The 24,534-nt window shown below is 34.1% G+C and overlaps 1 protein-coding gene across 1 annotated transcript in view; it reads left to right on the forward strand.

Annotated features, from left to right (window-relative positions):
* LOC103716604 (ran-binding protein M homolog) overlaps positions 1-24,534 on the forward strand; it is a 30,152-nt gene extending 5,618 nt beyond the window's left edge. Inside the window, exons 5-11 of the mRNA XM_008804656.6 lie at positions 8,853-8,898; positions 9,524-9,600; positions 17,009-17,165; positions 19,975-20,043; positions 21,741-21,800; positions 22,900-22,986; positions 23,909-24,534. Of these exons, the coding sequence (XP_008802878.3) occupies positions 8,853-8,898; positions 9,524-9,600; positions 17,009-17,165; positions 19,975-20,043; positions 21,741-21,800; positions 22,900-22,986; positions 23,909-24,187 (775 nt within the window). The 3' untranslated portion in view covers positions 24,188-24,534. The remainder of the gene's footprint in view (positions 1-8,852; positions 8,899-9,523; positions 9,601-17,008; positions 17,166-19,974; positions 20,044-21,740; positions 21,801-22,899; positions 22,987-23,908) is intronic.

Raw genomic sequence — 24,534 nt, forward strand, 5'->3', positions numbered from 1 at the left:
TTGGAGTCCATGGTGATGCACCTATGGCATTTTGAGTTTTGATGTTATTATAATCTAGAGGGCCTTAAGTTGGTGGATTAGGTCTTTCGCTATTTGTGTATTTAGTGGCGGATACCAGATCTCTTGCATGGCTGCCTCTAGTGGTAGATACCAATTCTCCTAAATGGCTGCCTCTATATGCGGAAGTACTTAGGTGGATGAGGTTACTATGATACCAAATCTCCTGAAAGGCTGCCTCTAGTATGTGGAAGTACTTAGGTGGATGATGTTACTATGATATGGTGCTTTGTTGCATACTTAAAATTTAAAATTTACAAATGGCAACTAATGACTGCATTTACCAAATGCTAGGTTAGAGGAAGCATGATTTTCAGTGATGGACTTTGAGAAGCTCTATATGATGACCGCTACCACCACCTCCACATCTTATCTCATCAAGATTAGGTTGGTTATAGGGTACAAATCTAAAACAAGAAGGGTTCCCAAATTATCAAAACATAGCTGGTATAAATTGAAAGCTAGATCCAAATATGAGACTTTATTTTAAATTTTTTGGTGTCATTTGGTTGGTTACCCATGCTTCTTTTTAAAGGGCGCAAGCTAGCTCTAGATGGCACAGGAAGGAACCTTTCATCTACTTTTTGATATTATTGTGAATGGAAGTTGTGACTGCGAAACCAGATAAAGAGCAAACAAGAAATTGAAGGGAGCAGATAAAGGATGAGTAGTCCATTTTCATGGATGTAGCATGGAAGTAGAGTTTTACGGTCGATGTTGGCAAGTCCATCCTTACAATAATTTGTTTCCCAGTATGTACCATGGAGTAATTTCAAGTTAATCATCCAATCTTCCTTTGGGAATAAGATACTCTTTGTTATCTGATTTGGATATATTGGTTGAGAGATTTAGTAGAAGTTTTGCTGGGTGAAAAGGGAATCATCTTTCTTTGATTGTAGGACTACTTTGACTACTTTGTAAAATATTCCTATTTAGTTTCATATTTTTACATGTCTTTAGCAAAAGCTGTCATCGAATTACAACAAGGAGAGACTTTAGTTTTGGAATGAAATTCAGTTTCTCTGTCCTGTTGAACTGTTATGGGTTGTGAAAAGGTAATTGTTTTGCTTTGTGCTGCATGAAACCAGTTATATATCTCCCAAAAATGCATCTATTAGTTCTATTCATGATTACAGTTGTTCATCAATTAGTTTTCTTTTCATTTCACTAACTTTTGCTTACATTTCAATGTACGAATGCATGTGTGTGTATGTGTGCATGTGTGCCTGTGTGCCTGTGTATAAACATAAACACATTTGTTCCTTGAAAACCCACATTTTGGACAGCTTATGCTGAAAAGTTCCTTCCGTATTTTGCTTTCTACTTTTATAAGTTATCATATTTACAACTTGCATGCAGTTTAGATTATTATTTTGTTTGTCTTCTTTTGATTGAAATGATCTGACCAAAAATAAAAAAGCTAAAAATTTTTAACCTATGATTAGATGATCATGTGTTTCTAAAAAATTGCATAGAAGATTGTAGAAAAGGTGAAAGGATGAGTATCACTCTGTGAGATTAGAGATTGTATGTAGAGTTAGGAGGGAAGGTATGCCTTGCATGACTGGGCTTAATTTTTTGAGTCTTGTATGCAAGGTAGCAGAATTTGGAATTTCTGTTTCTTGTCCATAAGGAGGTGTGGGGGTTGGATTATATCTTTTATCATCAAGGATTTAGACATTGAAGTATAGACCCGTATTAGTTGACCTTTATAGGATGTACCAAAATATGCTGGTGGCACAAATCTAGTACCGCCACTCGCAAATAAATGAAAAAAATAAAGTTGCACTAAGTGATGTGGGGTCAATATACCTTGATATGGTCTATCATGGGTGGTACACCTTGATATGGGGCTTCGACCTTGGCTTGCTAAAATTGGGGCATACCAAGGTTCCTTTACTAGCCCCTCGTCAATACAGTATATAGTGGCCAATATAACTCTAGTATGTGCAGAGTACAATTTCTTAAAAAAATTTAAAATCCAGTCCTTTAGGGTGTTAGGTATGGGTGATGACCTTAAGATTAAGGGTGATGTGGGTGGGGGTGACGAGATCACCATGTTTGGTTGCATCTACGTGATCTTATGTGGCAGTGATCCCAAATTAGCGTTACTTCTAAAATCACCACTCAACCTAGTGATCTTAAAAGTTTCCAAGATTACCCCATGGCAGTGATCTTAGGCTGAAATTTTGGGACAAAAATACCCCTCAATCCAGTAAAAAAATTGATATATCAATATATTATTAATATATTATATCAATATTATTATTATATTGATATTACATATATAGTATTCATGACATATATTATATTATGATATACCATTAGCTATATTATTATCATATTATTATTCAATTATATTTTTACAATTATAATAGCAACATAATATTGTATTTTATATTTATATTATGAAATTTTTTTATACATTAATTCTATTTGCCTTATCTTCCTTATTAAAATAAATATTTTAAAATAATAATATAATATAAGTATAAATAAAAATATTAGAACTATAATAATAATTAATATATTTTTATAGGATCAGTAATTTTACTGTCAAAATAACAATTGGTCTATCGAAACAATTCTACATATGAATTGCATACAACTACTGCGGGCTATTCATGCATGTTTTCCTATGATTTATTTAAGAATTTCGTTTTGTAGTTGCAAAATATATGGAATATACCAGGTGTAGTTTTTATGTTATATGGTCAGTGATTTTGGATTTTCATGACATACCAAACAGGTTATTTATGGATAAGTGTGGTTCTTTAATCATTGGAATATAGCATACCAAACACAATGATTTTAGATCATCGAAAATCAGATTACCTCGGGATGGGGATCACTAGTGGTCTAAGATCACCATAGTGATTCCATTTGGGTCGCCAAATGCCACCATAGCATAAGGCTTAGTCTACACTTATGCCTGTTTTGCACACACCTGATTCTACACACCTATATTCGTTTTGCATGCATTTATGTGTTAAGTGTATACGTGGCCAGGGACAACTTTAATCAGCCTTTGGAATCAAGGGTGGAATAAAGCTTTCAATCAACATGCTCTAAATATCAAATGCGAATATTATCCCTTTTTCAATCATTGCAATTGATAGATAGTGTTTCTCTCATTTGGACAGTGGAAATGTCTATACCATGTTATTCACATGGAAGATGAGTATGGTGAAGAAAAATTGTTGACTATAGTGTAAGCCAAACTGCAAACATGGAGGTTGCTTTTTCTACATCAACCTTGAGAGAGGTGCCTTTATGTAGACTTTTGCTTTGAGTTGTTAGATTGAGGCGATTTGTCATCCCTATAAAGGAATATAAAGAAGGATGATATTAGGAACTCATTTTTGGCTTGCAATCATGTGAGGATAAATTTTCTTCTGAAGGTTCAGCAAATGAGGATTCAAGGGTTACTTCTCTAAGTATTTCAGTTCTTCTCTTTTGACAAAAATTTTCTTTAATATTTGGAAGTCAATTTGAAAGTCCAATTTTGGAAAGTTAAGCATGGGCATGCTAAGTTCTCAGGTGATATTACTTGCACATCGTGATAATTTTCTTAAAAGAGGGGAGTTGGATGAAGTTTTTAAGATTTCTGCTGAAAAATATCAGAAGCTCCCCTTAGTTTTTCCCTTTCACCTTCTTCAAGGGGTTTCATTGCCAACTCCCATGGCCATACTTTGACAATGCATTAACTATTAATGGCTATCATGAGTTTTCCATCTTATCTAAGAGGTCAAAATGGGCAAATTTCTGATAAAAGTACGGTGATTTAGGGAGGGTGAGAACAATTTTGTTTTGGTTCCATTTTTTTTGCAGGTTATGGGAGTTTTTAAGTGACAAAGATCTTTCTCTTATTGTACTTTTGTTCAATTTTTGTTTTGTTAAGCACTTTTTGTTCTTCCTTTTTTGCTTGTGCATAACATAAATAAACTTTTATATATATATATATATATATATATATGTATGTATGTATGTATGTACATATACACATGTATCTTTATTATGATTGGATAAGATAAAAATACTTAGGACTTAGGAGATACCTTCATAAAATGGGTCTTATTTCATCAGTATAGGGTTTGCTTTATTGATAAAGGATCCACATTAATTAAAGAATGCCATATTACATGGTCTTCAACTAGATATTAACTTTCTATGAATTGATTCCAACCTTTTGGGCAAGAGAAATTTGGGAAGAAGATATGTCTATCATGGAACCTAAAAGGCTAGTTCATGGGTTGGGAGGCTTCTGTCAAACATGCAGTACCAAATCTCATGAGTTGGAAGACTCGCATCAAAATATTTAATTAAATATATATAAGAAGATGTTGCAGGCCTTGTTTTATTCATAGGGTTTTTGCATACATACCCTCATAAATATTGGAATTTGCATGAATATCATTTTAAAATTGATATTTGCATGTATAACCTCATCAAACACTTGTTTTGTATGTATACCCTTCTTTTTCTTTTTTTTTTCGTATGTACCCATACCCATGGTATGCTGAACCGGCCCGTACCGGCCGGTTCAGCATGTACCATCCGGTATCGGGTTAACCGGTATAGTTTAGCCGTGAAAAATGGTTTTCGCTGCGTACCGGTGCAAATTGGACCGGTTCGCACTGGTACGTTCGGGGTAGCGCGCCCCCGCACGCGAGGAAGAAGAAAGAGGAAGAAAGAAGAGGAAGAAGAAGAGGAAGAAGAAGAAGACTTAGGCCCTGTTTGGGGGAGCTTTTGGAGGGCCAAAAAACACTTTTTGACCATCCAAAAATACTTTTAGATAAAAAATGGTGTTTGGTAAAATTTCGAAAAGCTGTTTCAGCTTTTGCGGGAAGCTGAAAAACAGCTTTTGGGGGGAGCTCCAATTTGGAGCTTTCCGAAAATTTTATTTTCAGCTTTGTCAGAAAGCTGTATTTTTGACAAAAATGCTCATATTAAAATATAATAATTACATAGTTTGTTCCTTTATAAACCTAAAAATCTGCTGGAGCCAAGAACCCTAGCCGTCAGACTTCCTTCCGCAAGAAAAATTGTTAGAGAGATAAATGGTCATTCGGAGGATGACAAATTAATTTACACTTTAATTAAAATATTTTATATCTTTATTATTGTATTATACTATAAATATTATATTATATTACATTACATCATAATACAATAATATGTTATTTTAAATAATTTAATATTATGTTATATTATGAAAAATTAATTTATACTAATAATTATAATATTTTATATCTTTATTATTGTATTATACTATAAATATAATATTATGATACGTTATATCATAATACATTAATATGTTATGTTAAATAATTTAATATTATGTTATATTATGGAAAATTAATTTATACTAATAATTATAATATTTTATACCTTTATTATTGTATTATACTATAAATATTATATTATATTACATTACATCATAATACGTTAATATGTTATTTTAAATAATTTAATATTATGTTATATTATGGAAAATTAATTTATACTAATAATTATATTATTTTATACATTTATTATTGTATTATACTATAAATATAATATTATAATACGTTACATCATAATACATTAATATGTTATATTAAATAATTTAATATTATGTTATATTATGAGAAATTAATTTATACTAATAATTATAATATTTTATGCCTTTATTATTGTATTATACTATAAATATTATAGTATATTACATTACATCATAATACATTAATATGTTATTTTAAATAATTTAATATTATGTTATATTATGAAAAATTAATTTATACTAATAATTATAATATTTTATACCTTTATTATTGTATTATATATAAATATAATATCATAATACGTTATATAATAATACATTAATATGTTATATTATGGGAAATTAATTTATACTAATAATTATAATATTTTATACCTTTATTATTATATTATACTATAAATATTATATTATATTACATTACATCATAATATATTAATATGTTATTTTAAATAATTTAATATTATGTTATATTATGGAAAATTAATTTATACTAATAATTATAGTATTTTATACTTTTATTATTGTATTATACTATCAATATAATATATATTACATTATATCATAATACATTAATATGTTATGTTAAATAATTTAATATTATATTATATTATCAAAAATTAATTTACTCTAATAATTATATTACTATTATGCTATATTATAATAATATTATTTTATATTACAATAATATTATACTATATCGTATATTTATGTATTAATATATGTTATGTTTTATTATTTTCTGTTGGATAATACTATGCAATGTCCTTTATGGTAATTTTGTTATACAAAAGTACTTTCTCAGTTTGTTTATCAAACATATGTTAAAGTGTCACAACACTTTACAAATGTAGTTACTAAACAGCAAATAGCTTTTTATAACAGCTCTACTTCAGACAGCTCTACTTCTAACAACTCTACTTCAAACAGCTCTACTGCTCATAACTCCCCCAAACAGGGCCTTACTGGTACCGGGCCTCATCGGGGTGATCCTCGTTGGCGTGCTCGCCCTTCCTTGCTCGCGGGAGAAGGGAAAAGAGAAGAGAAGGGGAAGAGAGGAGGAGAGGAGAATAAAGGAGAAGGAAGGAGAAGGAAGGAAGAAGTGAAGGAAAAGAAAAAGAAAAAGACGCGGCCGCGCGCGTCTTGCGTGGGGGAACACATCTCATGCGCGAGGCCTTGCCCGTGGAAATGCGGGGGAAACGCACCCCGCGCACGCGGGGTAGCGCGCCCGGGCGCGCTCCTGCGCGGCAAACTGGGTCGTTACCGATTCGGTATGGCCCGAATCGGTATCGACTCGGTCCAGGTCGACACCGGTATGCCGATCGGTACCAGTTTGGCGTACCTTGCCCATTCCATCTAATGCCATTAAGAAGTTAGCGGTTTAAAATTAAAATGACGAAAATACCATTAACAAGTAATCATAGCAAAAAAAATCTTTATAAGGGTATACATACAACTAGCAATTTTGGAGGGTATTCATGCAATTTCATATCTTTAGGATGGTCTATGCGCAAAAAATTCTTAGATTTTTACATGAATGCCCTCCAAATTAATATTTACGTACATTTTCTCACAAAACACTTTTTGTATGAATACTTTTGATATAGCAATTCAGCTAACGTGTTTAGCCAAAATCATATTCATTTAAATTAAAAATTAATTAAATTTATGAAAGTATCTTTTTATTTCTGAAGTAGGTAACAGGTTAATAGGTCTCACTGGAACTAATATCTCTACCTTCTTTGAGAAATTTTTCGATCTCTCTTGACCCTCTCTTTCACTTCTTCGTCTGGAATCAAAACCATTTTCTCGACTTCCTTCTCCACTATAGACAATCCTTCGTTAAATCCTTTTTTTATAGGAAGATGGTTAGAACCTGCTTTTAGCTTTATGAATTATTTAAAGAAATGTGTTGCGAGAGATTTGCAACGTTTATCTTTTACCGTATGAGATTTGCAATGCATCTTTTAGAGTTGAAAAATTTCTCATGTGTAGGCTGGTGGCTGATTTAAAATTACTGTGACAAGATGGGTCCCATACACTAGATATTTTCTTCTCTATAGAATTGAAGCTCCAAAAAAAGTAGCTTAAGGTACACAACGTAAGGGGTGGCTTTCTACCATATGGCTGTGGATGTTAATAAGTCTAAAGAAGTCTTTCAATGATTATGCTTGGGGATGATTGATGTTCTTCCACCCATGAGTATAGTAGTAGCAAGAAAGCTTGATCATTGCATTCTATCGTATGCCTTTAAGAGATTCTATTTTTTTTATATTCTAATACATGTCCTCGTATATGCATCTATAGCAATAAATATTATAAGCTATGTTTCGATGAAATAAGATATAGCGGTTGTTATAAATGAAGAAAAATAAAGTAGAATAATTCCATGATTAGTGAAAGAACTTCCATAACTCTTTTTGTTATCTAATTGTCAAATCAGTATTTTTCTTAACTAATATTTTTACGGAAAACATTGAGAAGTAGGTACCAGACAAATCCGAGTGTTAAAACATGTTGAAATAGGAAAAAAAATAAAATTAGATTTTTTTTGCATGTAAACCCTCATAAATATGTGAAATTGTATGAATACCCTCGCAAAGTGTTATTTGCATATATACCCTTATAAATGTTTCTTTTTGCATATCTATCCATTAAGGGCATTTCAGTCATTTTTAATTTTTAACTATTAATTTCTTAGCGACGTTAGATGGTGGGGGCATATATGCAAGTAAAAAGGCAAATAAAGGGTATACACAGAAAACAAGTACTTTATAAGGGTATACATGAAAATATCAATTTTGGAATGGTACTCTTGCAAATTTTAATATTAAGGAGGATATGTACGCAAAAAAACCCTTTAATAATCACTAAAGTGTATGTTTTGAATTATGAAATTTTCCTCCATTTTGTTTGGTTACACTTGCCTTTTGTCATGAAAACATCATTATGAATGCAAAGTTGCAAACCATAAGATTGATGTCCTATAGTCAAATGATATCAAGCTACTTCAAATGAATGAATTTCTAATATAGAGTTTTTCTTCTCTAGATTATTGATAGCTTGCTAATGAATCCATAAAAGAACTATGTTTAATTCATTCGATTGTGAAAGCAGATGCAGAATATTGTTCTTCACAGAAATGTGAGGCTATTGATATGTAAATACACTTCTGTTGATCTAAACACTATGCATATTCGCATTCTTCACCTTCAAGGATTCTGGAATTTTGAATGTTTTGTTTTTAATGCATCAGGGTGACAGTAAACTTTGGGAAGCAACCATTCCTTTTTGACATTAAGGTATACAGCATCTCTTCCAGTGTTCTGTTAATGTTTTGGTGATGCTTGGCTTTGTAACCACATTTCCTTTTCAGCTGTATGAAATTTGGCATTTATGGATTAACATGCAAGGCAATATGCTATTAGTTTGCTAGTCACTGTTGCTGCTTTTTTTTTTCCTTAATAAAATGTGTCCATTTCTTTGTAATTAATGTTTTTCAAATAAAAATATGCACCATAGTCATTATTATCAATCCAATCATATACTAATGTTATACATACTTGGTTGTCATAATCATTGAATTACAGAATTGTGTCAGTCAATTATTCTTTTATCATATTTTTGGAATTAGTAATTACACTTCTACTTTGGTGATCTAGCTGGATGGTTTACTATTTGTGAAGCTAACGTGATGTGTTTCTTGATAGGCTGTATCAGATTCAGCTAATTTGGCTAGATCTTGTCAAGAAACTAAACTTGTTGAACGTGCATGACTATAATATCTATTAAATCTCCTGTTAACAATTTATAGACTATAGTAGTTTTCTCCTTGGATGAATACATCTGTTTCCTTTTCTCCTCTTTTTGATACACATGCTTGTGATCCTCAAAAAGTTTTTTCATCAATTATTATATATTGGCCAGGCTCTTGAGTTGGAAGAAAGGTGGAAAGAGCATGTGTTGATCGAAAAAGAATATTTGACACCTACTGTTAGTTTTCGGTATGAGCCTGGAACTATGTCAAATTTCAAATTATCTCTTATCAGATTTAGTAAAAGTGTACTGGCATGCCTGAATGTGATTTTGTAATGGTATTTTATGTGATGATTGATGTTAGGCAGTAACAGCTGGTTATGCCCTCTTCTGTGAATATGGTTGTTCCATTTGCCTTAAGCCCTTAATTATTTTAACCTAATTCCTGACTACATGCATGATCCTGCCATTAAGAATCTTTATTTTTCTGTTATTTTATTTGTCCATTGTTGTCATTTTTCTATGCTAATTCTTTTACTTTAATGAGTAATTCCACCTTGCTTAATATATATTTTGATTATTCATTGTTTTTGCTACTATATGACCATGACAAAGAAGTTTGAGATGGTTATTTCATTCTAAATGTGTGATATCTGATTATGAAACATGATTTTTGATTAGATAAACTACTATTTTGTCTATATAATATTATAATGCCTGCTCCCTTTTTGGCGGGAATAGACTGATAAATCAGCTGTCTGTTGAAAGTCATAGTTACAAAATTGTATATCATTGTTTCAAACATTCTATTTCATAAGCTTAACATTTTAGCGAGGCAAGTATCTATTTGTCTGAAAGTGGAGTTGTTCGAAGATGTATGCACAGCTTCAACAATTCCATGGAACTGAAAAAATAAGCTAGACCAAGTAGGATGTGAACTACTAGGTTTCTTCTCTTCCATGTGAAAGTTAGAGACTACAAATATAAACGAAGATCTTCTAGAGGAAGTTAGGCTTGAGGTTGTGGGTAGTTATGGTGATTTTGTGTGTATTTGTAGGTGTAGCTAGTTTGAGGCTACATAAAGTTTGCATTAACTGTTGAAAGCTCGAGTTGGTTCTATTAATAGTGGTGGAATTCCAAGTGGATTATAATCAGGGATGACATTGTCGGTCTATCTTAGACCTAAAATTTAGAAATATCTAAATTGTCCGGTCAATTTGGAAACATCTCGGACCGAATTCTTTATGATTTTTTTTGACCATTAGAACTATTCCTAATCCAGAAGTTATCTATTCCTCCATGAGTTCCTTCTTTTCATTATAATTTATTTATTATTTTTTATTTATTATAATTTATTTATTATTTTTTATTTATTGTACGACCAACCAATTACTTGAAATGAAATGAAAGATTCGAACAAAAAAAACTTTTAACCAAAAAAAGGGTTTATAGGTCCCAACATCTAGCTAGGGGGATATGGGTCTCGGTAACAGTCCTCGGTCTATAGCTGATGCGCTGGGGTTCTGTTTAAAGGGACCAGGCTACAAGATAAAGCCTGATCAGATCTCTGTATCTCGTTCATTTTATAGCTATTTCTATTCCAGATCAGCCAAATTCTGCCGTTCCCGGCTGCATTCTCCACAGTAATGGCTTTACAATCCTTTCCCTATTTCAGATAGCCTACTATATCATAGTCTCTACTACTATTATTTATAATACCTCGGGAGCTAGTGAGACTATTTTAGTCAAATTCAACTGTCTCAATTCCCGAGCACCACCGTGACGTAGATGAGGAACAAGCCTACGACCACGGAATTCGACGGCAAGCTTGAATTTCAAGAGTAGGGGCGCCATTCACCTAGCTCCAAATCATGCATTTGATTTACCGTAAGCAACTATATCTTCCTGCTAGACTTGAAAATCTCACTCATGATTGAACTATTGAGATTTTGGAGTATTGATGGTATAATTTAACATGAGAAACTTTTTTTTTTGAAAAAACTAAGGAAGTGCTTTACTTGCTTAACAAACCAATAATAGCAAGGTATGCTATGCTGGTACCAGGATCCGTATTGGTTGCGCGATAGTATGGTTCGGTATGGTACCATGCCGTTCCGTGTCAGGCCTGGATTGACACAGCAGCGGTAGCGAGGGATGGGGAGAAGGATAAGGAAAGACATGAAAAAGGAGAGAGGGAGGGAGAGGGAGTCAGGGAGGGGGAGAGAGAGAGACGGAGGGGGAGAGAAAGAGGCCGAGGGAGGTGGTTATGGAAACAGGAAAACAGGAGCCGGGGGCCCCTTTTTTCGGAAGCATTAAGTGAAGTTGGCAATGCTTCGAAAAATAACAAGGGATCCCTGTCCCTTGTTTTGTTCGAAATAGGAAAGTTGAAGGGCTCCCTCAGCCTCCATCTGCTTATCTCTCTCTTCGCCTCCCTCTTTATCTCTCTCCCTCCCTTCCACCCTCTCATTCTCATTCCCCTTGCTCTCTATCTCTCTCTTTTCCTCTCTTTTCTTCTTCCCACCTCCCTCGCTAGTTTTTTGAATCGAGGGGCGGAATCGTCCCGGTCTGCTTCTGGTACGACTCAAATACACCCTGAACTTAGAGGGTTGAGGTAGTGCAACAAACCATGAATGATAGGCCTATTAAATGGACAAGAGAGAAACACCCCATCCCAAAATTCAGAGAGAGGTGAAGGGAGTAGGAGAAAATAGGAGAAAAAACTGTCATTCATTTGACTCGAGCCCAACTCCCTTTATTTCTTTGCTTTATACTAGCGAAGAAAAATTCAAACAAAAGCAAAATAAGGTAGAAGAAAAAGTTATGGTTCCTTTTAGTCAAATCCAAGCCTTCTCTTAATAGGGAATTGATGATTTTGTGTGGGTAAGATCTAACGAAGCCCAACTTGACCAATAGAATACACAATTGTCCAATACCTGTCCTAGCGATAAAGTTAATTTAATGAACTTTAAATTGAAGTCAAATCCAAAATCTTTATGTATATTAGCCTATTGAGCCCAAACCAACACTTTCGAAATCTGCTAACCTCATGATCGCAACCCAATCTAATTTCACTTAACAATTAATCTTATCAATGGAACTATAAGTTAACGCCTTTTGTTCTCTTATTTAAACTTTACCTTGCTTTAATTTTCTATATGTCAATAATTGATATCTCTCTTTTTCAATAGTCTATATTTTTCTATGTTTTATTACTCAATTATTTAACATCCCTCCCGTGTCAAGGGGGTATCTTGCTTTTGATCTAACCTAACCTCACAATAAACTCTACTGACTAGATTTTGTACAATACATATCCCTAATCTAATTTGACGTAATAATTAATTTGACTAATGAAACCATAACATAATACTTTTGCTGTTATTTGTTTGAACTTTCTTTTACTCTAATTTAGCAATAATTTCTTTTATATACGTCAATAGTTCAAATCTTTCTTTTTGTCCAAATTTTATTTCTATATTAATGCTTATTTTTTTATTTCCTTCCCATGTCGCGGGGATATTTTGTTTGTATTTATTCAAGGGGTGCAGTTTAGGTCCTCTACTATGTGGAAACATAAATCTCCTCTTCACATATCGATATGACATGTGGGATTTAGGATTCCCAACTTCGATAGAATGTAGTGGGATTTTGATCGTATTACATCATGAAAGTCTTGATTCCTATTCCTCATCGCTTAGTCTTTGCTGTTAACCATGCCACCCCACGATCCCCAATTACCTCCTTCAACTCTCCCCATCCCTTAAAGAGTCAGTCCCCTGGCTTAGGCAGCGATGGAGTATTGCTAGTGGTGACTAGTTCTCAAGTGGAGGCACAGTAGTGGCGAGATCCCACTGCACAGCAAAGTATGTTATAGTTGGAGCTCATGTTGTTGGCGAGGTAGATGGCCCTGGCGGAAATACCAGTGATGAGAGCAGGGGAGCAAGGGCCCAAGGTGCTAGTGAGTGGAACTGGATGGAAAAAAAGGGGGTGGGCTAGTTTTTTTTTTTTGTTTTTTTGTTGGGGGGGGGGGGGGGGAGGCAATGAGAGGGACAAGGTGGCTAGAAGGGGAGACTGCAAGCCATAAATGAAGAGAGGCAGAGATGGCTGAGATCAGTGGACAAGTGGGATTGGGAGCAGGGATGCGACGAGGACAAGGAATTGAGAGTTTCATGAAGTAATGGGGTTAAAAACCCTTATTCTCTTGTTAGATTCCATCAAAGTTGGGAATCCTAAAGCCCACATGTCATATCGATATGTGAAGTGGAAACTTGTGTTTCCGTTTTGTTGAGGATCTAAACCGCATCCTTATTTAAGCTGATATCAGAAGTTATCTATCATTCTTAAAATCTCACCCTAAGGCTATAAGTCATTGGCATCCAGTAAGAAGATCATAGATCATACTAAAAAAATTCATGGGAAACTGACTGAAATCAATTCAAAACCTTTATAAAAATTTATCTGAAGTAGAAGCACTGGATTGGACATTTTGAAGCCCATATCTTTAAGTCAATGTTCAGTCAAGTAGTATTTGTAAGGTATTTAATAACTGGTGGTCAGGCATTAAATGTGTGTTCATGATTGTGGGACATGACTTGTAGAATTTTTATGCCTCATTACTTAATGGTTCATGCATGTGTCCTAGAGTTCAGGAATGTAGTTATTTTTGGTCTTTTAGAAGGTTCTGATTTATTAATGTAAAAAATATGAAGAGTCATATATTGCCTGCATAAAACATATTGCAGAGAAAGAAAGCAATGAAGTATTGATATGAAATTTGTGTTAGTTTTTATCTGGAACTAGTGGTTGATTCCACTCAAGATCATCCTTCTACTTTCTTCTTTTCTTTTTGATTCTCTTCTTCCTTTTGATTGAATGCCCCCACAGCTTCGTTACCAATTGACACAAGTTTAGGTGCTTAACAATAACAGGCATAAGAAATTGAGATAGAGAAGAAGAAAGCTGGAGAAGGATTTTATCTAAGTTCTGTGATTGCAGGAGGTTGTTTCTTACTACTGATATCTAGATCTAAGGTTGGCCAAAACAAAATCAAGATTATTCTTGGATCAAAGAGACTCTGCAGAACAAGGGAAGGTTGAACTTGGGTCTCTAATATTCTATAACATGGGTTGTTTGTTGCAGTATCAAGGTCAATCTTGGACTTGTATTTTCTAGGGACTCTATGATTAACTTCAAAGTTAGCTTGAAATCAGGATTGAATTTATAATATTTAAGCTTTAAGATTATGTTCCTAGAAAGCATCTTAACCTGTCTTTAGAATTGAGGTCTTAAAACCTGATTATTGATTGAATTGGAAAAATGACGGTGCTAGGGGTTACTAATTTGGCTGTCATGCAAGAAATGAATCACGATGCAATCATTATGTGATAGGTTAACTAACGACATATTAATTGTAAATAAATTATAGATGTTTTATATATAATGAGGAAAGTTTTATGACAACTCTCAGCACTTTTTATGATAATTAATCACAAACAGCATCACAATGATCATGCGTAATAAGACGTGGTTGCTAATATAAAGACTAGTATTAACCGTGTGTAATGCTCAATAGCCCATTTGTAAATATTGCTTGATTTTGCTTGATTTCTACAGAGTTCAAATTAGATAGAGCATTTGTCCTCGAGGGAGAAAAAGGAGCTTAGTGAAATTGATTGAATGGGTTCTACATGGTCCTTTTGATTAGCCAAGAGTACCCATACCCAACACTTAAACATGGTTATTGATATGCCACTCAAACAGTCTCTGTAGGAGGAAATTCTTAGATATTAAACTGATCCGACAATTAGACACATTACTGTACCTTACACACTAACCTAAGTCCATGTAACAAAAATGGGGAGTAAGAAGCTGAGAGGAAAGGAGGAAGAAGAGAGCATCTAAAGATTCTAAAATCCATACCAATTGTTCTTAATTCTTTCATGGAACATTTAACTAAATACAAAGCCTAAGTGCCCGAGGCATGCAGAATATATTTCTTTAACAAGTGCAAAATCAAATGCAGACAAGGTAAGCCATAAAAAGTTGTATACTACCTAGTTTCCTTTGGCATACTACCTTGTTTCCTTCTTTTCTCCCTTGTGTTTTCTTCTAAAAGAATATGGAAATAGGAAACTACAAGAAATGAGACCGAAAGTGAACGAGGGAATATGAGGTCTTGGGAAGAACTTAAAGGAGGAGAGAGAGGTCTGCAATCGATTGACCATTGCTAGAGGTTGTATGAGAGAGGAGTTAACCTGTCGTTTCTGGAGGCCACATGTCCACTACCTGAGCCATCAATGGCTGTTGTGGAGCATCCATGCTGTGGAGAATGAGAGAGGAATCACCATGGAGCGACTAAGATCATGCCTAACCCCAATTCATTATGCTATTTTAAATAAATTAAAATCAGTCTGTTAACTGAAATTGTCAACAGTTTGAAGAAATTGCTAGTTTTTATCACTGATTGAGATGGGTTTACTAAAATATGTTAGAATTTATGTGAAGCAGCAGGGTTTATCCTGATCATTGACTCACCTTTGTTGATGATTCAACCAGTTCAACTTGCTGGCCTGGTCCAGTTTTGTAAAATCATATTTAATATCAGCATTAAATGTCAGCTAAGCTACCATGTCCTTAGAATGGGCTGACTCAGTGTGTTACTTTAGTAGGCATGACCTTGATGCCATTTTTTGTTTGGGAATGAGATAGAACTTTTTTAGCCCATTTATTCCATCTTATTCTGCCAAACGCCCACTTCAACACCTGGTTAAATCATCTTGTCGGGAGGGTAGAATAGTTATCTTTTGAAAAATTAGTATACAATAAATGCTCTACTTCCTCTCCTGACCCATTTAATCTAGTTAACCTGAGAACAATTTACTCCCATAAAATGTTGGAATAGTTTAACCCTCCTTCCCTCCCTCCAGCTTCTTGTATTTAACCAAGTTAGTCCGGATCTTTTCTTCTCAAACCAAACCCAGTTTAAGTCCTTAAATTTGACTTCAAGCCTGTCACTTCCTGTCCTCTTACATTTATGGGTGTTCTGCAAATAAATGTATTAAGTTCTCCAATCAAAGGAGCATAAATCCTTGTAGAACTAAATTACATATCGTGCCTGTGCTGTTTATCAGACAGCAAGACATGTGTTATCTGAATTCCCTCTTGTCTCACTCTTCTTCAGGCAATCTCGTCTTTATCTCGATGCCTGAAATTATATAGGCTTGTTGGCCATGTTTCTAAGTTTTGGAGTGGTCGATTTTGCCTGTAGAATATCATACTTATGGCAGAATATTACAAATTCATCGACATGTGAACATGCTAGACTACCGGAAGGCTTTTGATATCCATTGACTGCCAGCAGTAGTCCTGCATATTCAAAGATTGACAGGTTTTAATTCTGACATCATAAAGTCTGATCTAGTATATGCTTGACAATTCTTAAGCCTTAGTATATTTGAGACTCAAGCATATAATGCCTCCTGTTTCATTTTTCCATCAAGGTCAAACTTTTATATATTTTCTGATAACCAGTCAGTGGATTTTAGAATTTCCAAATTTTTATCTGTTGTTGGTTTGTTATCATCTTCTTCTGCAGTTTCCATCTTCAGCTAACATAATTCTGAAGGTTAATCAGTATACAAGTTTGTATCTCTTCAGGATTATTCGTTCCTATTTGCTTCATTATGGGTATCAGGATACTCTGGAGTCGTTTGACGCTGAAAGTGAAAGTATATATCCAGGAGTAGCTCAAGAAAATGGCATTGAAGAACAGGAACGTGCTTATGCACTTAAGCATAGAAAGATATTGCGTCAGGTCAGAGGGTGCTGAATATTTGATGCATTTCATCATTACTTATACGAAACTTTTATCTCCTTTCGCTCTCCTTGTTTGCATATATACTAGGGCTTGTCACAGTTCGTTTCGCCTTGTTGCACCGTCCTATAGGTGGGTTAAACAGTAATAGGAAGAATTAGGTGACGAGATTGCCCTCTAAAGTTCAAATCGACCATATGGCCATCAGGAAAGATATTGGAGTGGTATAAATGAAAAAACTACATAAATGAACAACAATGTTATTTCTCATATTCATATTACATAATATAATAAACATAAATAATACTATGTTATATAATATTCTATAAAATATTAGAGTTATATATTATTAATATATTATATTTTAAATACTTTTATTAATAATATCTATGGCATATGGTAGGTAGTTTAATATTATGTAATGTTGTGTAATATAACATGTCATGATATAATAGAATAGAAAAAATGCTTTTATAAAATCTAGAACTAAAAAAATGTATTATAAATAAATAAATACATGTGGTTATTTAGGATGGTTTGTAGGAACATGGTAAGTTTTTGATGTCATTGGTCCTAAATTTATCTTCAGGGATAGCTCTTCAAGAAACATTGGTATTAAGGCTATGTATGCAGACATCACTTTTTGAAGGGTAAATCTGCAAAAGCCGAATGTGCGGGCAGACACACACATGAACAAAAAACCCTAAAATATGTATCAAGTCTGACTTACGTTGTTATATAGTGTTTGATGTTCAAAGAAAAGTATATTCTTTCCATAAGAAAAAGTCAAATGGAGAAAATAAAAGAAAATGAAATATTTACACTAGAATATTAAAAATAATAATAGTTTCTCTTTCAGCTGTTGGACTTCAGTAGCCAGAAACTGTTACTTAGTGTGATCTACCTGCATTGGGAACTTGTTGCTAGGGATGTTAACTGGGCAGATTCGGTGCGGTTAGTGGAAAAACCGGAACCGAACTCCACTATTGCCCCTGAAACTGAAACCGAAACAATTGGTTTTAGAAATAAAATCTATAACTGCCGCTGAAAAAACTGCAAATTTGAAATCGAAGCTGAAAACTGAAAATTGTTTAACTTTTTTATTCATTTCTAAATTTTCACATATAAATAACCAAATTAAGGATATCATCCATAATTTTTATAATATAATCCATAATCTAATTGATTTCATAATATAATATTTTGGATTTACATAAAACAGACAGGGTATTAAGGGTATCAAATATCGGGCATGTTTGGTTTTGGTTTCGGTTTCGGGTTAGGGAATCATCAAAACTGTAGCTGAAGTCGAAATCGGATGGTTTTTAATTTTAAAACCCATCACCAAAACCATTCCCATTTAATTTTGGTTAAAACTGCTCTATTTAGCTTGGGGACGGGTAAAATATTTAGGTATCTATCCCTATTTCCCTATTCGCTGCCACCCACTTATTAAGCATTTTCTCATCCTTATCCCTTTATTTTTTTGTTTGGAGAGACCTGCTTTCCTGTACCTACTCTTGAATCCACTCTCCCACCCGCTCCTGCTTAGGGCAACCATATTTAAGACAATCTTGTGTATGACCGTAACATATCAAGGTGATTGAGATAGTATATACTATATGGTTTCTATTATCAAAAGGTGATTCCATAGGCTGGCAACTGCATAAACAAGTTGGAGGCCAACAACGAACAAATTGAAGTGTTATTGGAGTTACGAGGTACCAAATGGCCTATTTGACTTGGATGAGGTGTTTCAGAAGGATCCTATAGTAATTTATAAGCAATATTATGCAAGGGCAGGACCCATTGTTGGAAGAAATCTCATATAAATTGCACACTAGTCTGAAGTTTAATGTGATATGTTCTTGGTATTTAGGACTTTCATTTGGAATGTGGGTGCTTGGTTTGGATAATTTTTCTGCAGTGTTTTTAGCTCTTCGCTCTTTGGATACTTATCAATAAGGTGTCAGACCTGGCCTATCTAACTGTGCTATCCCTCTTGAAGACTATATAGAGAGGACAGCAAATAGCTTAGGAGGTACAGCATCCACGAGGCCAAATGATTCTCTGTGAGAGATCTACTTGGTTTTTTTGGGACTTTGGTAAGGATTTGTTCAGAAGCATGTTTGATTTCTTCTGGTCTGGATATCTTCTCCAGGCCAATACCATATATGTATTTCTTGCATTTAATAAAAAAGTAGGCATTCTTTTCTTCTGCTTTGTCATTGTATGCTTGTTGCTATCTGAAAACATTTGTTGAACTCTGTGTTATTTCTGTGAATTTCAACTTGTCATGTCACCATGTGAGTTCCAGAAAGTGTTACATTATTTTTTAAGGATGGGATTATGAGAGGTTTTTCATGGAGATTAATGAAAGCGCCTCTGTGTTGCCTAGCGGGCAAGGGATGATCATGTCTTTTTGCATTTGCTTGGGTTATACTGCTCATTTTAAGGATCCAGCCTCTCTGAGTGAGGCAGTGCAAGCCTTCAGTTGGCCTTGTAAAGAACAGATGATTCTGTAGTGGGGCTTAAGTGTGAATTCTGATTTTAAATCCACTGATATACAAGTATAGTGTGAAAAAGGAGAAAAAAAGATTTTTTTTTCATTGCTATTTTTTATATAATATGTTCAGGCTTTTATGTTTATCAGAAATATGTTTGAGTTAAACTGCGATCCTAAAGTTCTAGTTTTCACTTGTGTAACTTGCTACAGCAAAAGCTAGTCAAACAGTACCATTAATAAACTATTTTTGTCTCTTTGAAATGCCGTGTCATGTATCCTGATCAATTTTTTTTATCAATGCAGCTTGTCCAGAATGGAGATATTGATTCTGTATTTCAGAAAATTAAAGAATGGTATCCTCAAATTCTGCAGGTAGACTTAATGGCATATCCCATGTACAGAAAGGAACTATTATGATCAGTGGATTGTCTTATTCACTATATACTTTCTTCTTCTAGCAGTTGTCTGCGTGTGTATGGATTCATATAAAGGAGAATGCATTGTAAAAGACATATGCATAAAATTGAAGGAATTAGTGATTATATATCATCAATTATTATGCAGTTAAAATTTTAAACTAGGAATGACTAAGTGAAGTTCTGAGAATCCTAGTCTGCAAAGTGTAATTTAGCTGTGATCAAGAAATCAATAATGCACCATCCACTTAATATACATAAAAGAGCCCCCTAATATGCAGTGAACAATTATCTTGTGTGAAATGCCTGGATGATTAATGGAATTTGTAAAGAAATTTAATGATACAACATCTAAGACCATATGAGTAAATCCTATCATTGTTGTTAAAACCTTATGATCCATGATCGTAATCAAAATCGCTGTAAACAATCCAGATCTTATCCTTGGTCAGGATCAGTTAGTATTGTGAGTTAGGTCTATATTAAGCATCAAACAATCCCTTGAATCACAATTATGAACTCGATCATGTTATCTACATATTACATCTTTGCCCTGAGTTGAACTTTTTTGTCACACCCTAGATCGTGCTTAGCTTGAGAGTTCTGTACTGACTGATTAATTGTAATGACATTTAGATCGAATGTAGACTCTTATATGTGTAGCCTTTTCTTCTTCACTAATCTACTTAGACTGACTCATTTTTTAATTTTAACATTTTTATATTTTAAAAAATTTTGAAAAAAAAAATCTTATGATTCACCATCCAATCCATGATTCTATCCAATCTAACCTCTTTACAATTTATGAGTTGATCCCAATCTTAAAAACATTGTGTCCTAGAGTCTGCAAAATATTCAGTCTTTTAGATGCTTGGGTTTCTAATAGATGTCAGAATTATAGTACCAAACAGTGGAAACAAAAGAAAAAAAATCTATGCTATTTTAGGAAGGATACTGGAGGAAGATATAGATAAGTTGGTTATGCATGTATTTCGAAGGAATTGCACCAGTCGACTGGTTGGCAGAACAGAAATAATTACAGGAAGCAGCTGCCATTGAGATTTAGAATCGATCAATTTTGGTCTTGTAGCATAGTTAGGTATCTTTACAACCTCTCTTCCCTTCAGCTACACACATAAAAAGAAACTAATAATAGTAAAAGTAAAGATCCAGCGGAAATAGCATTTGCACCACAAAGAAGTTTGCTTAGTAAGCTAAAATTGTGTACATGCATGCATACACACAATCTCAAATTACACATGTTTTTGACATTAACATATAATTCCTACCCTGCTGTATGCTATTATCTATTATTCGGTGAAGAGAAGTCTCTCTTTAAGTGCTTGCTTTAAGGATTTCATTCTGTTTCCTGCATCTAGATTTAATAAGTGCTATTTACTGCAGTCCTAGAATTCTGTCATGTTGTTTATTGCTCTTTCAATTATCTTATTGCAAGGCTTTAATAGTTTGCGACTTTGCGTGCTTTTGAAAAATTGTTATTAGATGTAATTGTGGGCTAATAATTTTCAGTTGTATCACCTGCCGTTTTTTTCCTAGGATTGTTATTAATTTTTTTACAAATTGCATATTATGCATATATGGCTGTATTTAGTTTCTTGGTCAAGAACTCATCAATTCTCTTGCTATCTGCAGAAAGACATATCAGCCATTTCTTTCTTACTTCATGTCCAAAGGTTTATTGAATATCTTCGGGTAATTTTCTACTTATGCAATAATTATTTAATGTGAGATAATGTTTTGCTGTGCTGGTGTATCATTAGCTCTTCTCATTTTCTAGCTTTAAAGTTTATAAATGGATAAGTTACTCTATTAGCTTGTCAACACTGTTCTTACCTATACTTGTTGTGCTATGTATTTTCACAAGGTGCCTGCAATATAATTTTGTTGCATCTGTCATTCACTGAGTATTTAGTGACTTGTCTCAATACAGTATGACAGTATATGTACAATCCCAACGACTGATAAATTGAGCATAATAATATGTGAAACTTTACAATCTTGCTCTGATTAGCTGAAGGAACACTATTTCGAGTAAGTGCAGTAGCATGCCAGTGAGATCTTTTACTTTTTGTGTTTATCTAGGAATATAGAGGTTGAGTTTATGAAGTAATATCACATTGCCATTCAAGGAAATGTGTATCTTACAGTATTTTGAATGCTATAGCATTAACTAATTTGGAAATAGAGAAGGGTAGGGTGAAAAAGTGCTACATTACCATTACCCAAATGGGAGCAAATAAAACAGAGGGAAATAATGAGGGTGGAGTAGACATTTTATGAAATCTATCAACTTTGAGGGTAAAGATGAAATCTTAAATCACCTTTTCTTCTTTTACCCAGTTATGGTAAATAATATAATTTAGCAAGTTGTGGTTGAGGGTCTTTGAAGAATTAATTTATTGGGCTTAGCTGGGTGTACTTTTGTGCTTTATCTCCTCCTTGACTAAGGAAATTGTATATTTGTGCTTTGGTTGTGGCATACTAACCTCAGGAGGTTTATGTTAAAAAAAAACAGAAAACCCTTGCCTGGAGTGATAGAATCCTTTATTTCAGCCATTATTTACTGGCCTAGTCTTCGTATTGCCATGTGCATAACAAAGAACTTATCAAACCATAACAGGAAATTTAAATCTTGGGTACACCTATTAACTACCTACTTAAAATGAACTTATTGGAGAAATGCTGCATCACAAAGAAAAACAGAACTAGAGTGGAATTTTCTTGTTCAGGATCTAGGACGAATAGTCTGCTTCAGATTTAATTTTTAATTTCTGATATTTCTGATGCACAGAATCAGGAGCTGGTGGAAGCTGTGGATTATGCTCGTGCTGAACTGAACAGATTCTTCCCAATTAAGTCTTATGTAGATCTTCTTGAGGTACTGTTTAGCAGTTGGTTTCTGTTCTGTTCTAGAGCTGAACATTTTATCCACTCATATGCTCTTTTGGATTGCTATTATTATTTAAATCTTATTAAGTCTTGGTGGCAACACTTTTTTTTAACTATTTTGCTGATATTTAAACTTTAAAGCACATAAGATAGTCATAGAAGCAAGGTCCGCCGTACCGGTACCGGTCGGCGTACCGGTGGCGGTCCGGATCGGTACGTACCGATTTCATTCTGGTTCTGTACCGGTCCGTACCGGTTTCATACCGGTTTTCTAATGATAAACTACCGGTACCGGATTCCACGTTGATCCGGTACCGATCCCAGGTACGTACCGGCCGGTGCGGACTGGTACGACAGACCAAGCATAGAAGGCTTTATAAATTTAGCAGTTAAAGCTCATAGTGTGATAGTCAAAATTTCAATAATCTTGGAGGTCCATAACATGAAGTTCCATATAAACTGAATCTTTAAAATTCAGCCAGAAAATTTCATGGCATTGGTTTCCTAGCTGTCCAAAGCAGGGAATTTCAGCATTCTTTATTTTAGCCCACTGATCGGATTTTATGCATTTGGACTTGCTTTGCTTTTATGTGCATGCATTTATACACAACAAATTGGATATTATCCGTAAGGAATTCAGCAAGATTACCCCTTTCATACTGCTGATTAGATGCTATAATTTGACATTCTTATTATAATCTGGGGCATATATCCATTTTAAATGTCTCTAGGAATGCGATTTATGATGATGATTTAAAAACAATAAATTGGAGGTTGTTTCTGGCGGCATAGCTTTGCTTTTGAAATTATATGGAAGTATTTCCATGAATGTGAAATAATGTCTCTAGGCCCTCTTATTGTTGTAATTTGAGATGGATCTTCTTTTTATAGTTCTTTTAACCTTTTTGCAGGAGACCATGTCATTGCTGGCGTATGATGATCCTCAGAAATCATGTGTTGGATATCTTCTTGAGGATTCCCATCGGGAATTTGTTGCAGATGCTGTAAATGCAGTTGTTCTATCAACAAACCCAAAGATGTCAGATCCCAGGAACCATATGTACTCTTGCCTTGAGAAGTTACTAAGGCAGCTGATTGCTTGCTGCTCAGAAAGAAGGGCATTGAATAACAACCAAGGGCAGGAATTTAGACTCCCAGTGGAACTAGAAATCAGTCATGGAGGTAGCTAAGTGTATACAATTTTGAAATTTCTCTGCAACCAGTTCAATCCTGACTGCCTTCAGGCTGTTCTTCTGATGACTTTACTGCACAGTTTCCTTCGAAATTCTTTTCTGTAAAGCTTTATTTACTGCTGCTGTCAGCCCTCTCAACATGTAAAGGTGCACTTTTAGCTCCATGACTGAAGTACTGAATTTGGAAATGAGGCTTAGGGAGAGCAGACTGCTACTGAATTATCCCAGTTCATTTCATTTAGCTTCATGGTGCTCATTTGTGATGTGGGGCTAAAAACCTTGTTTCAAGAAATTATGTATACTTGGTGTTTAAGATATAGTTGCTGCTACTGATATTAGTGCAA

Source organism: Phoenix dactylifera, chromosome 2 (genome assembly GCF_051530095.1).
Source record: "Phoenix dactylifera cultivar Ajwa chromosome 2, Ajwa_hap1_PhDact_Kaust_v1.1, whole genome shotgun sequence".
NCBI lineage: Eukaryota > Viridiplantae > Streptophyta > Magnoliopsida > Arecales > Arecaceae > Phoenix > Phoenix dactylifera.